The 12,560-nt window shown below is 44.2% G+C and overlaps 1 protein-coding gene across 2 annotated transcripts in view; it reads right to left on the bottom strand.

Moving 5' to 3' along the window:
* Positions 1 to 12,560, bottom strand: part of LOC130415234 (collagen alpha-1(XIV) chain) — a 32,149-nt gene that overhangs the window by 1,855 nt on the left and 17,734 nt on the right. For both annotated transcript variants that reach the window (XM_056740792.1, XM_056740793.1), the window contains exons 21-48: positions 11,767 to 11,896; positions 11,275 to 11,397; positions 11,027 to 11,176; positions 8,968 to 9,084; positions 8,713 to 8,859; positions 8,123 to 8,194; positions 7,870 to 8,009; positions 7,485 to 7,608; positions 6,649 to 6,792; positions 6,398 to 6,562; positions 6,018 to 6,056; positions 5,559 to 5,697; positions 5,251 to 5,393; positions 5,061 to 5,170; positions 4,755 to 4,913; positions 4,576 to 4,653; positions 4,328 to 4,414; positions 4,191 to 4,244; positions 2,871 to 2,966; positions 2,565 to 2,618; positions 2,426 to 2,479; positions 2,298 to 2,351; positions 2,059 to 2,130; positions 1,954 to 1,989; positions 1,804 to 1,870; positions 1,530 to 1,718; positions 1,326 to 1,403; positions 1,040 to 1,195 (exon numbers count right to left, since the gene is read on the bottom strand). In XM_056740792.1, the coding sequence (XP_056596770.1) occupies positions 1,040 to 1,195; positions 1,326 to 1,403; positions 1,530 to 1,718; positions 1,804 to 1,870; positions 1,954 to 1,989; positions 2,059 to 2,130; positions 2,298 to 2,351; positions 2,426 to 2,479; positions 2,565 to 2,618; positions 2,871 to 2,966; positions 4,191 to 4,244; positions 4,328 to 4,414; positions 4,576 to 4,653; positions 4,755 to 4,913; positions 5,061 to 5,170; positions 5,251 to 5,393; positions 5,559 to 5,697; positions 6,018 to 6,056; positions 6,398 to 6,562; positions 6,649 to 6,792; positions 7,485 to 7,608; positions 7,870 to 8,009; positions 8,123 to 8,194; positions 8,713 to 8,859; positions 8,968 to 9,084; positions 11,027 to 11,176; positions 11,275 to 11,397; positions 11,767 to 11,896 (2,977 nt within the window). The remainder of the gene's footprint in view (positions 1 to 1,039; positions 1,196 to 1,325; positions 1,404 to 1,529; positions 1,719 to 1,803; positions 1,871 to 1,953; positions 1,990 to 2,058; positions 2,131 to 2,297; positions 2,352 to 2,425; positions 2,480 to 2,564; positions 2,619 to 2,870; positions 2,967 to 4,190; positions 4,245 to 4,327; positions 4,415 to 4,575; positions 4,654 to 4,754; positions 4,914 to 5,060; positions 5,171 to 5,250; positions 5,394 to 5,558; positions 5,698 to 6,017; positions 6,057 to 6,397; positions 6,563 to 6,648; positions 6,793 to 7,484; positions 7,609 to 7,869; positions 8,010 to 8,122; positions 8,195 to 8,712; positions 8,860 to 8,967; positions 9,085 to 11,026; positions 11,177 to 11,274; positions 11,398 to 11,766; positions 11,897 to 12,560) is intronic.

Genomic DNA, 12,560 nt, shown 5'->3' with positions numbered 1-12,560 from the left:
ACACACTGTCACACACTCTTACACACTCTCTCACACTCTCTCACACACTCTCTCACACTCTCTCACACAGTCTCACACACTCTCTCACACACTGTCACACACTGTCACACACTGTCACACACTCTTACACACTCTCTCACACACACTCACACACTCTCTCACACTCTCTCACACACTCTCACACACACTCTCACACACTCTCTCACACTCTCTCACACACTCTCACACACTCTCACACTCTCTCACACTCTCTCTCACACACACTCTCTCACACACTCTTACACACTCTCTCACACACTCTCACACACTCTCTCACACTCTCTCACACACACTCTCTCACACACTCTCTCACACTCTCTCACACTCTCTCACACACTCTCTCACACACTCTCACACACTCTCTCACACTCTCTCACACACTCTCACACACACTCTCACACACACTCTCACACACACTCACACACACTCTCACACACTCTCACACACTCTCACACACTCTCACACACTCTCACACACACTCTCACACACTCTCACACACTCTCACACACTCTCACACACTCTCACACACTCTCACACACTCTCACACACTCTCACACACTCTCTCACACTCTCACACACACTCACACACACTCACACACACTCTCACACACACACTGCCACACTCTCACACACACTCTCACACACTCTCACACACTCTCACACACTCTCTCACACACACTCTCACACACACTCACACACACTCTCACAGACACTCTCACACACTCTCACACACACTCTCACACACACTCTCGCGCACTCTCGCGCACACACACGGGTTAGACCATTTCATGCAGCACATGCACAATGCAACATGTCATGAGGGTCACGTGAGATTGGAATATCAAGTTTAGTTCCACAATCAGAGAAATCACCCATGATGAACACGCATGACTATAAGACAAACACAAATGTGCAATAAACACGCATTCTTTTGTGTCGTCCCTGCAGGGTGGACATAAATCTTGTTTGTAGTATGTGTGCGAGTGTGTTTGAGATTCACCTCCAACATTGTATCCTAAGCAAGAGTTCTGGTCACAATATCCGGGCGGTCCGGGCGGACCCACGGGTCCTGGAATTCCCGGTCTGCCGGGAGTACCGGGGTTACCAGGACGACCAGAAGCTCCTGGACTTCCTGTTCTCCCTTCTCCGGGCGGTCCTGCGGAGTGACAGGGTTAGAAGAAGACAGACAACAGAACAAACACATTCAGCTCGGTCAGAATGATGTGGAGTTTATTTGTGTCTCCTGATGGATGGTATGAGGAGTATCAGGTGTGGTGTGTGTTTACCTGGAGGCCCAGCAGCTCCCCGGGGTCCCTGCACACCCACACCTGGACTCCCTTTCTCTCCTTTCTCACCTGGAGGACCTGATGACACACACACACACACACACACACTTCAGATTCAGAGCTGAGAACTGTAAGTTACTCCACCGCACTGAATGAATGTTGGGTGATTTTTGCATGCTATAAAGTCAAACATTCAACCGTCACCTCTGCCTCCCGGCTGGCCGTTCTCTCCATTACTGCCAGGAAATCCAGGTCGCCCAGAGGGGCCCTGCTCTCCCTGAGGTCCTGGGGCTCCTGGTCGTCCGGACTCTCCTGGAGGGCCGGGCACGGTGCGGATAGAGACCGGCTGACTGGGAACGTGATTTAGGATGGAGTTGTAACGTGCCATGTGACCTGTGATTCAGCAGAGAACGACACGTTACACAAACACAAAAACGGGTCATGTTGAGCAAGTGCATGTGTGTGTGTGAAGACTCACTCTGAATGAGTTGCTCACATACTTGTCTGGCGATGGCCTGAACAGACGCTGTTGACTGCACATCACCCTGTTATAAACAAACACTTCAGCCTTCTGTCAATTATACTGTGACAAGCTCCGAGTCTAGATCAGTGACAAGAGACCACTCACCCTCTCACCCTTCTCTCCTTTAGCTCCTAGGATACCCTGAAAGACAGAGAGGACTTTAATATCAGTCACCTGCTCACACACACACACACAGACAACGAGACGCACCGGAGGACCCTGGTGTCCTGTAGGTCCTGGGGGGCCGTTTTCTCCTGGGGCTCCTGGAGCTCCCGGACCTCCCTGTTGAAGAGACCAAAGTCAGTTCTACATCACACTTCAACAAATAGAAGCTTTCACAGGACCCTTACCCCGTTTCCATAACAACCCTGATAGAACCACTGAATACAGTAGCACACATAACAAATCTAAACTGTACTGTACACTGTGTGTGTGTTGTTTTGACTCACTATGGTTCCCCGGGGTCCATCTCTTCCCTGAGGCCCATCTTTCCCCGTCAGGCCCTGTGGAGGATGAGAAACAAGTCACCACACAGTCTATATAATCAGAGTTATTTCTCACGTGTCAGGTGTGTTACCCGGTGTCCTTGGGGCCCGTCACGTCCTGCTGGCCCTGGAGTGCCTGGAACACCCTACAGGAACACATCACAAACATGAGACGTGATCGGTAAAGAGAGAGAGAGCACAAGAAGGTGTGGTTTCTGATTGTCTCTTTACCTGAGACCCTGGAGGGCCCGCCTCACCTTTCTGCCCCGTCTCACCGGGGGCCCCCTAAACACACAAACAGGGTTCAGTCTAAACTTAACATGATCTCATTGCCTTTGATATTAGTCCATGTGTTAAAAGTGTCTGTGAAGTCAGATTGTTGTCTGAGATGTTATGATAGAAATTGTAATAAAATGTTCAAGGAAATTCAAGGCAGCAGGTTATTAAGGATTGATATTCTAGAGACCGCACACACTGATCATAGGTGAAGCTCGAGTGCAGTCTGTGTCGCTTTGAACTGTGAATGTGTGACATTACTTGAGGGCCTCTGATGGAGCGTCCACTGGGCCCCGGGGATCCGGGGGGACCCTGAGTACCTGGAACTCCAGCATCACCTACAAGACCAACAGGACCCTACAACATTTACATTTACATTTAGTCATTTAGCAGACGCTTTTATCCAAAGCGACGTACAAGTGGGGTAGGTAATGGAAGCAATGGGGACAGCACAAGTACAACAAAAGCATAAGTGCAATCAAAAAGAAGACTGGTCTCATATAGCCTAACACAGTATACAGAATCATTCATTCATACTTTTTTTTTTGGGTAGAGAAGAAAAGAGTAGAGAAGAAAAGAGTCAGAACAGATCAGTCAGATGTTGGTGGAAGAGATGTGTTTTCAGGCGTTTCTTAAAGATGGCTACAGAATCTGCAGATCTTGTAGCAGTGGGCAGATCATTCCACATCGGTGGAACAGATCCGGAGAAGGTGCGCGAGAGAGATTTTTTACCTTTATGGGATGACAACACACATACTCACACACACACACACAGACGATGTTTGGCACTGCAGAGATGTGTCTGTAATGTTTCATGGTGATATCTGTTTTTGTAATGATGATGTGTTTCTCATCTCAGGTTATTCTCTGCCTGACTTCAGTGTTAACGAATCCTCTACAAAGTGTCAACTGCTTTTAGAATATAAACGATCATATTAACCCTATTATCTACAGTTTTAGGATGTTTATTTTATGTTTCTTTAGCCTAGTTGTGTAAGCACAGTGGAGCTTGTGGAGATGCAGCACTGGTGTCAGAGGAGAACTGGTTCCTCTGTTTGGATTTGGGTTCTCCCGAGGGTTTTTCCATTGGAGTTTTGGGTTCCTCGCACCGTTTGCATACTGTTGTGCACTGTTTGACTGACCGGTGGGGGGGCTGCTGAAATCAGCTTTACAATTTTAAGTTTTTGTATTACTGATATCACTTTAAATGTAACATTCTGCTGAATTTATGTTTTATTGCATACAGGAATATATAGTCAGTTTAATGTTTGAGCTGTGTTTCTCTCATCTTTCTCTTAAATGTGTGCTTCTCTGTGATAAACACTCTGTGTGTTTGTATTTTGTGTTCCGTGTGTGTAAAGTTGTGAGTTCATGTTTTTTTGCATGTGGGTGTGTAAAAACCAGTGTGTGTGTGTGTGTTTATTCTTTGTTTTTACTTGTATAACTTTAATGTTTGCTATTAGTCAATATGTTTCTTGTACAGCTGGTTTATAACAATCAAAATAGTAAAAGAGCTCTTTATATATAAAGTTGAGTTATCCTTTATTCTGGAGAAGTGTGATTGTAGGTAATATACTGTACCCCGGGTCCAGGTTCTCCTCGATCTCCTCGAGCTCCTCTGATACCAGGACCTCCCTGAACACACACACACACACAGAGTCAGTGATGGTGATCTGCAGGTCTGTAAGTTATCATTTGTATGGATGCTGAGCTCATACAGGGGGTCCCGTGGGGCCAGGGGGTCCCTTGCTGTCCTGTGTGCAGGTGCAGGCACGGGGCAGGGCTGGACAATCGGATTCCTTCCTCTGACGACACAAAAAACACTTGACATACGACCAAAAGTTTTGTGCTGAAACACTCTTGTGTTACACAAGCCGCTCATGAAGAACACAAACACGTGACTCACACTGTAGTGAGATAAACAATGTCAATGTTGAGTGTCATTTTAACACACACACACACTCACCAGGTTGGGCAGCTCACAGCATTTGTCCCGTCTGGCCCATGATGTGCTACATACAATATCAAACGATTGCAGCAGAAACTGAACACAAAGCAACTCTGTTATTACAACACTAAACTCACTGTAACCAGACCAAAAACAACACACACACGCGCGCACACACACGCAAACACACATAGTACCGGTGCAGAGTTGACTTTGGATCCTCTGGATCGAACCGTCCTGCCCAACACCTCCAAACCATCAGTGCTGATGTTACTGGCAGCATTAATAGATTTCTCCCCCACTGACTTACAGTCAACCATCACCAGAGCCGAGGTCTTACTCACTGCGATGTGGAGCTGCACACACACACAGTTACAGCAGTACAAACTATCTTATTGTGTTGATGTTATAATCACATGATGAGATCATAAAAGATGAAGTTTCATCTCCAGCTGTTTCACAAGCGTTACCTGATGGACAGAAATGAGTGTGTGAGCTCAGACCTTATGAAAACTGCCGTAAAAGAGTTTCTGAATTTCGGCCCCCTCAAACGTCACCGCCTGGAAATCACCGTTATAGTCTGTGTTGAAGAAGGTCAAAGTCTTCCCCTCATCTGTGAAATCAAGTGAGGAGTAGAGACATCACCCAAACATGCACACACAAACACTTGATGATGATGATGATGTCACTCACTGTCCAGAATCACACCCACTAATGGCTCGTTGTTGCTGTTCAGGATTTCCCACAATGCAAATGGCTCCTTAGGGGTCTCTGGAAGCAGCCGGAAAAGCATTGTGATGGTGTAGTCTGATGGCAGACCCTCCGGATGGATTAATCTAGAGGCAAGTGGATTGATTCACATCAGTGTGTGTCAGATACCATCTCTGAACACACTCCTACACATCCCAAAGAAACACAACACCCGCAAACCACACCAGACGTCCACCTCACACAGATCAAGCTCTGAACTCACGTGTGTGTGTGTGTGTGTGTGTGTTCACCTGGTGGGTTGTGTGATTAGATTGTCACTGCTCAGTCTGTAGCTGCTGTAACTGTTAAAGGTACCAGGTTGCATGGAGACACCGTTCACACTGCTGTACATGTGATCCACCAAACCAAACATCTCCATCATCCTGAAGCCTGTGTGAGAGAGAGAGAGTGTTAATAAAGTCCTCTGAGGACTGAAGATGTGTGCAGAACTACTGTGCAAACAGGTCGATGACGTACTTCCGCTAGAATCTTCAGGATGCTCATAGGATTACGATCAACAGCGTGAGTCTAACTATTAAAAAACATTTCTCCATATGTCCACAACCAAGAAGAAGGAGCACTTCAGGTACATCACCAAATGACCTTGCTGGCTGAAGCACGTCATGGTCCATTGTGCATATACCCCATGAGGAGCATGTTCACTGTTAAGAGTTTCTTCAGAATGTTGTGTGTGTGTGTGTGTGTGTTACCTGGTAATGTGCTGCCACTCATAGGTACAGATGGACACGCTACAGACAAAAGCACACAAACACTTAGAAATACACTCACAGTCACAAACACACACAAACACACGTTTACTTATGGGGCTAAACAGAGACATTTCATGAGGCTAATTCACAATAATCCAACAACCAACAACCACAATAAGCCTTTAACAAAAAGTTATGAAGTATATTTCTAGCCTCATATAGAGGTAAATAAACACTCACTCACTCTTTTACACGCACGAACGTCCGCATGCACACAGACACACACACAGATGCACACACAGACAGACACAAACACGTGCACACACATGTACGCACGCACACACAGGCATGAACACATGCACACGCACAGGCACCCTTACTTGCTGATGCGGCCTCACACACAAATGTGATGAGCTTCTCTTCAATCTTTCTGAAGGCGTCGAGATCGTCCACGAAGAACACATGTCTCTCGCTGGGTTTGCTGGCAATACTTACCAGCTCGCCGTAATCAGCATCAGAAAAACCGATGGCAAACACGATATAACCTGCGCAAAACAAACATTACTGACAACTAGAAGTTTGGGTCATGGCGACAGAGGGTTGCCATGAGAGGGTTTCCATGGCGACTCACCTTCCACCTGGATCTCCCGGGACACAAGAAGGACGTCGTCTTGGGAACGCCCATCCGTCAGCACCACCAGTACTTTGGGCACGCCCCTTCTAGCTCCGCCCACTGGCGTGAACACAGCGTCTTTGACATGCTTCATCGCTCTGCCTGCGGAGGTCAGTTTGAGATTGAGAGAGATGAGTGATGATGAACAGAATACATTCTTTACACACGTGCTGCCAACCTACAACCAAAAGTTCATATTTCATGATGTTCAACACTGAACATGAAAGTGTTATGAAACTAGTAACATGAAAATAAGTTCACAGTTATGATCGTACCCGCCCACAGTTCAACAACTGAAGTACATGAATCATCATATATTTACTTTTAATACTGCGTAAAATATGTTAACAAACGATTATTAAATATCAACAAATACATCCTCGACCTAGTACAGTTTTGATTTAAGTTTTAGTTTGATTTGTTTTTTATAATTATTTTAAATGAGCTTTTATCTTTTATCATTTTATAATTTATCGGTTTATTTTTGATGTTGTTATATAATATTAATTGATTTCTAATTTAGTTTTTGTTTATTATTTTAGTTTTTGCGCTTTAAACTTATTTCCGTTTTTTTTTAAGTTTTTTTTCAAATAATTTTTAGGTCAATATTTTATATGATTTCAATGAACAGAGACGATTTCAAAGTTTGAACTTTAGTAAACTAAAATAATATTGCATGGTTAGCTCCTGCGAGTGTGTAGGACATCGTAGAAAATCAAATATTTTGCCAGATTGTGTTTGCTCAGCTCTAGTGTGAAGCAGTGATGAAGACGTGACTGGATGTTTGTCCTTACCTGTCTTTGTGTTTCCTCCTTTATAAGTGATTCTCTGAATAGCGTCCAGAAGAGTTTCTTTCCTGTCATAGGAGTTCAGTTTAAACTCTGTACGAGGATCGTCGCTGAACTGAGCGATAGCCACCTGACAGACAGACGACATGTCCAGAACAGTTTATTACTGATTCCTCAGATCTGATCGGAGTGTTTCATGAGTGACAGATATCCTTCAGCTTCTGTGTGAATGGATGACTGTCAGGAGTCAGCAGTCCTCTGGCTCATGAGTCTGGGGTGATGCGAGTGCTTCTGTTTCTCAGTTTTTAACACCGATCAGAAGCAACAATCTCTTGTGTGTCTGGATTAAACATCATCTTATGTCTGTCTGTGTGTGTGTGTGTGTGTGTACCTGTGTTCCATCAGGTCCGATCCGGTCCAGAGCTCCTGTTGTGCTGTACAGAAAACGGATAATCTTCTGGAAGTTTTCATCTCCAACACTCCAGGAGCCGTCCACCAGAAACACCAGGTCAGCTTTAGCTGCTCTACACACTGACAGAGAGAGAGAGAGAGAGAGAGAGAGAGAGAGAGAGAGAGAGAGCGCTCAGCGCTGGTTTGTGAGTGTGAGCTAGTGTTTCTGAAGGGTGTGGTGTTTGTTGTGGTACCTTCTTTAGTAGCAGGTAAGGTGGGCGGGGGGGAGGTGGCGGGTCTGGTGGGGGGGACTGTGGGCACAGGAACTATAAGAAAAGAACACAAAGGAATCGATGTACAGTCAAAAACATCTTGTTTCATGAATGCACTGCTCGAAAGTCAGATTGTAAGTGTTATAGACCCTTCTATAGTATCTCTCTGCTTGACTTTTGGAGCAGGTTTTGGCACAATGCGCGATATTAGGACGTCACATGGCGCGTCTGTGGCCAAATTATGCGGAAATTCTTTGTTTGAAAAAGTTTGTTTGATTATGTGTTCAATTCTGCGATCGCAAAATCACAAAATCGCAAAATCCTGCAGGGATTGTATAATGTAGTGAAATAACTGAATAATGTTGTTCTTGATCAGCCAGTATGTGTCCAGGATAGATGGGATCACGCTACACAGAGTAAAGCAGCTTGTGTCTTTGTGATAAATTTTAGGTCTGTGATATCATGCTTATTGTACTCGCATGTGTGTTTTCAACCACTTCAGACGACAGAATGAAATATGTGTGTGTGTGTGTGTGTGTGTGTGTGTGCGTGTTGTTTGCGTGTCCACTCACATGTTCTCTGTGTGATGGTGACCGCAGGCCCTTCCGCGTCCTGCAGCTCAGCGTGAACGCTTATCTTGTACTGCGTGTTTGGTGTGAGGTCATTAAAGCAGTGCCTGGAGGCGGAGCCAGCCAACCTCACCTCCTGTTTCTCACCATCTTAAAAAAACATCCTGACATCACTCAACTGTAGCCAATCACATCCTTTCAAAAAATGCTCCAGAAAGTGTTCACTGCAGAAAAATAGATCTTCACATGAACACTCACTCAGCTGTGCCTCAATGATGACACGGTACTGGTTGGCATGACGGTGGGGCTGCCACTGGGCACACATGCTTGTCATCCGCACCTGGTATGTGTTGAGATTATTCACTCCCAGATATACTAGACAGAGAGAGAGAGAGAGAGAGAGAGAGAGAGAGAGAGAGAGAGAGAGTTTATAGAACTTATAACATTTACACAAGATTCCCTTAAAGAGGTGCTGCAACGATGTGTCATGCATTCTGACTTTTAGAGTGTTAAACGTGCCGTCATCTCAGGCTTTACATGGTCAACTTGTCTTACGTAGTATTTCTGTGCTCGATACACTCCCCCAGTGACCCTACAGGTTTCGGAAAGTTTTTTTCAAACATGGTGATGAATTTTTTTTAAACGGTGGATATAATACTGGATTTGGAGATGTTTGAAACTGATGGAGCCGTCCCAGTGCTAAAAGATGCCGGACATGAACCACATGCGGTGAGTGAAACTGATGTCTGTGTTTAGTTGACAATGTGCTTTAGTTCAGTCTACCCTTCCCCCCCAACGCGCCGTATAATTTTGGAAACAATTGTAAAGCTGTATCTATCTTTTATAAATGTGATCAAACTAAGTACTCTTCGAAGATATGAAGTATGCAATACTACTCTATAGGTACTCAAGATTAATATGAGATTCACAGAAACCATGTGTGTTACGCCCGCTTTAATGAATGTACATATTGTTGAATTGTAATTATGTAGTTCCTTAGTTAAAAGTAAGTGTTTTTTTATTACTTAAGTTTCTCTTTACTTAAAGGCCCACTACAGTCCCATTGAAATACGTGTTCAGAGTTTGTAAAACAACACAAAAGTGTTGTGGCAGTTTCTTCTGAACACAGAGTACTCTCCCCATGTCTGTTATTAGCCCGAACCCAGAGCGCGTTGTTGTTACAAATAGCAGCCGGCAATGTGCAAAGATAGCATTTGTGCACTAAGGAAGCTTAGCGAGACAGGGTTCATAGGCAGCGTTAGAGAGGTCTTCTTGAATTAACAGAGAGCTGCTATAACCAATGACATATTTATAAACTACTATACTGATTTTGTCCTAGAAATGCAATCAAAAGTTATTGAAAGTGAAAATTAAACGTACATTTATGCAAAACTATGCTCCAAGGGGCGTTTCGGCCGACATTTTATGTTTTCAGGCTTGAGTCTTCTCGACCAATCACGTTTCTCTCATTTTATTATGCAAACAGAAGGTCTCTGTCATTTGTTAGCTGTGAAAAGGGTGCTTGACAGGGTGTTTCTTCAGAAATGTTTAACATTTTTCCAACCTCAAAAGACGCTCTGAGATGCAGAAAAAGCGTTTAATAAAGCACGATTTACTCCATAGAATTATAATTTAAAACAGACACTAGCAGCTTCAATAAAGAAGTCAAGTTCTGAACACAGACAGCTTTGTCTATTTGTAGGGGTTCTCTCTTGAGCTGATAAGGTAGATGCTGAAATTGCTGATAGCGTACCAGCCGGGTGGATTGTCTGTTATTTGGCGTGAGATTTCTATAGTTAAGCAGAGTGAGAGCCTGAAGCGTGTGCGAAAAGCTTACAACCTTGAGCTGGTGATTGAGCAGACACCTGATGCTAGGCACTCTAGTGATAGGGGACGCATGCATGCTCGGACACTCCATTGGGTCATCTATCCCACATTTTAGCCCAGCCCAAAAAGATCCTGAAGAGGGAACTGGGGAAAAACTGTTTAACGGTTTAACTCCACAATTCAGTACTACATACTTCGGAGTCTTTGTAACGTATTTCAGCAGTACATTTCCCAAAATCTATAATGTGTTTAGAAACAATTCTCAGAATTCTCTTTACCCGGACTTTAAGGTTGTTTTCCTTTTACAGTATATTGTTTTGTTTAAATACTTTTTACAATGATCAGTTGTAAATTATTTTTTTCATATTTTTTTGGCAATGTAAAAATGTACATTTGTCACACTAATAAAGATATTTTGAATATGAGAGAGAGATACAGTGCTGTACGTTTCATAGCAGATTTGTGTGTATGTGTGTGTGTGTATTTTTACGTGTTTTGGCACGCCCAGTCAGCGCATCACTGGATCCTGTGGTATATGTGGCGATGACTTTAATGCTGTACTCCGTTCCACTCAACAGATTCAAGATCAACATCGTGTTCACGTCATCACCGACAAACGTCTCCAGCGCACGACCCGGCACTGTCAGGAGGTCACGTGACATCATCAAAGCAGTTGAATTGATTTGATCAGTTAAAGTGAAAGGTGGAGTGCGGAGGACACGTTGTGTGGTCACACACCTGAGGTGGGCTGGTACACAATCCTGTACCCCATGGTGGGAGAGGGGGGCGTGTCCCAGGTAATCCGGAAGCGATTGTACCATTCCTCTGACACCCGGAGGTTGCTGGGTGCAGACAGAGGCACTGCATGAAAGAAGCGTGATGTCAACTTCCGTACATTCACTTTTATACATAAACTCACGCTTTCTGAACTGCAGACAAAACTGAAAATGTTGCAAACGTTTGACAACGGTTTGTGTGTTTCAAATGAGAAAACATGAGTACAAAAGACGGTCATTAAATCCTTCAGGGTGGAGGAGTCTTGAACTTGACTAATGTACGTGCGGAGTTGAATCTGTTCTACACACATGTGTTTGTTCTCTCAGTGTTTCTCACAATAAGACTTTTTTCTTTAGCATGAGGGTTTGAGTGAGAAAAGGAAAACAAATCAATCATAGCAGAATATGTTACCCACAATCCCACAGTAGAGAGTAACCATCGGCAGACACTCACGTGTGCGTGCGACGCGTGTGAGTACAGGACCCTCGCCATCACTGTAGACCGGTGACACACCGACACGATACTCTGTGTCTGACAGAAGAGGCTGAAGCACCACTGACGTCTGACCCGCAGGAACCATCGACTACAACACATCACACACGTTACACTCCTCAACACAAAACAAACACTGCACAGTTAAGATAAAGATGTGAGGAATGTCTGTGTGCTGTCGGATGATATTTAACGGTGAGGACCTCTGAGGAATGGTGTAGTGTTTTTCACCTCAGACATCCACACTCATTCATCTCTGAACACACAAACATGAACACTATAGAAGGAGATGTTGTTGTAGGTGCACACAGACAGCCTGCAGTGCTTCCAGAAGAAAAGCTCAATATAGTTTCACTGCATAACTCTGTGGTCTCACACAAAGATTAAAGCAGGTCATAAAGAGCTAAACGTACATTTTCCAAACTTGACTTTGGCAGTTCAGAGGAGAAAATACTTTCACAACATGAAGGAGTTTCAAAGCCAAGTGTCCTTGAGTCTCCTCAGGACTCAGAATCAGAAACTGCAGACAGATGATGTTCTTTTGTCTTAAGTGTTTGTAAGGGGTGCCACAATACTCAATACAATATTAAAACTTTCGGTAAAACCTCCACGGTTCAATACGTGTAAGTGAATTGCGGTTTTCCGGTTTTGCGTTTAAATTTTCTGTGCACTTAATTACACTGTGAACTGGCTGTGTCCATGCTTGTCTGTATGTTGAGATAGATAAACAAATCCCGAAATAAATATCTAATAGT

Source organism: Triplophysa dalaica, chromosome 25, assembly GCF_015846415.1.
Source record: "Triplophysa dalaica isolate WHDGS20190420 chromosome 25, ASM1584641v1, whole genome shotgun sequence".
Lineage (NCBI taxonomy): Eukaryota > Metazoa > Chordata > Actinopteri > Cypriniformes > Nemacheilidae > Triplophysa > Triplophysa dalaica.
The sequence above is the reverse complement of the archived record's forward strand: the minus strand, read 5'-3'. Positions and strand labels throughout refer to the sequence as shown.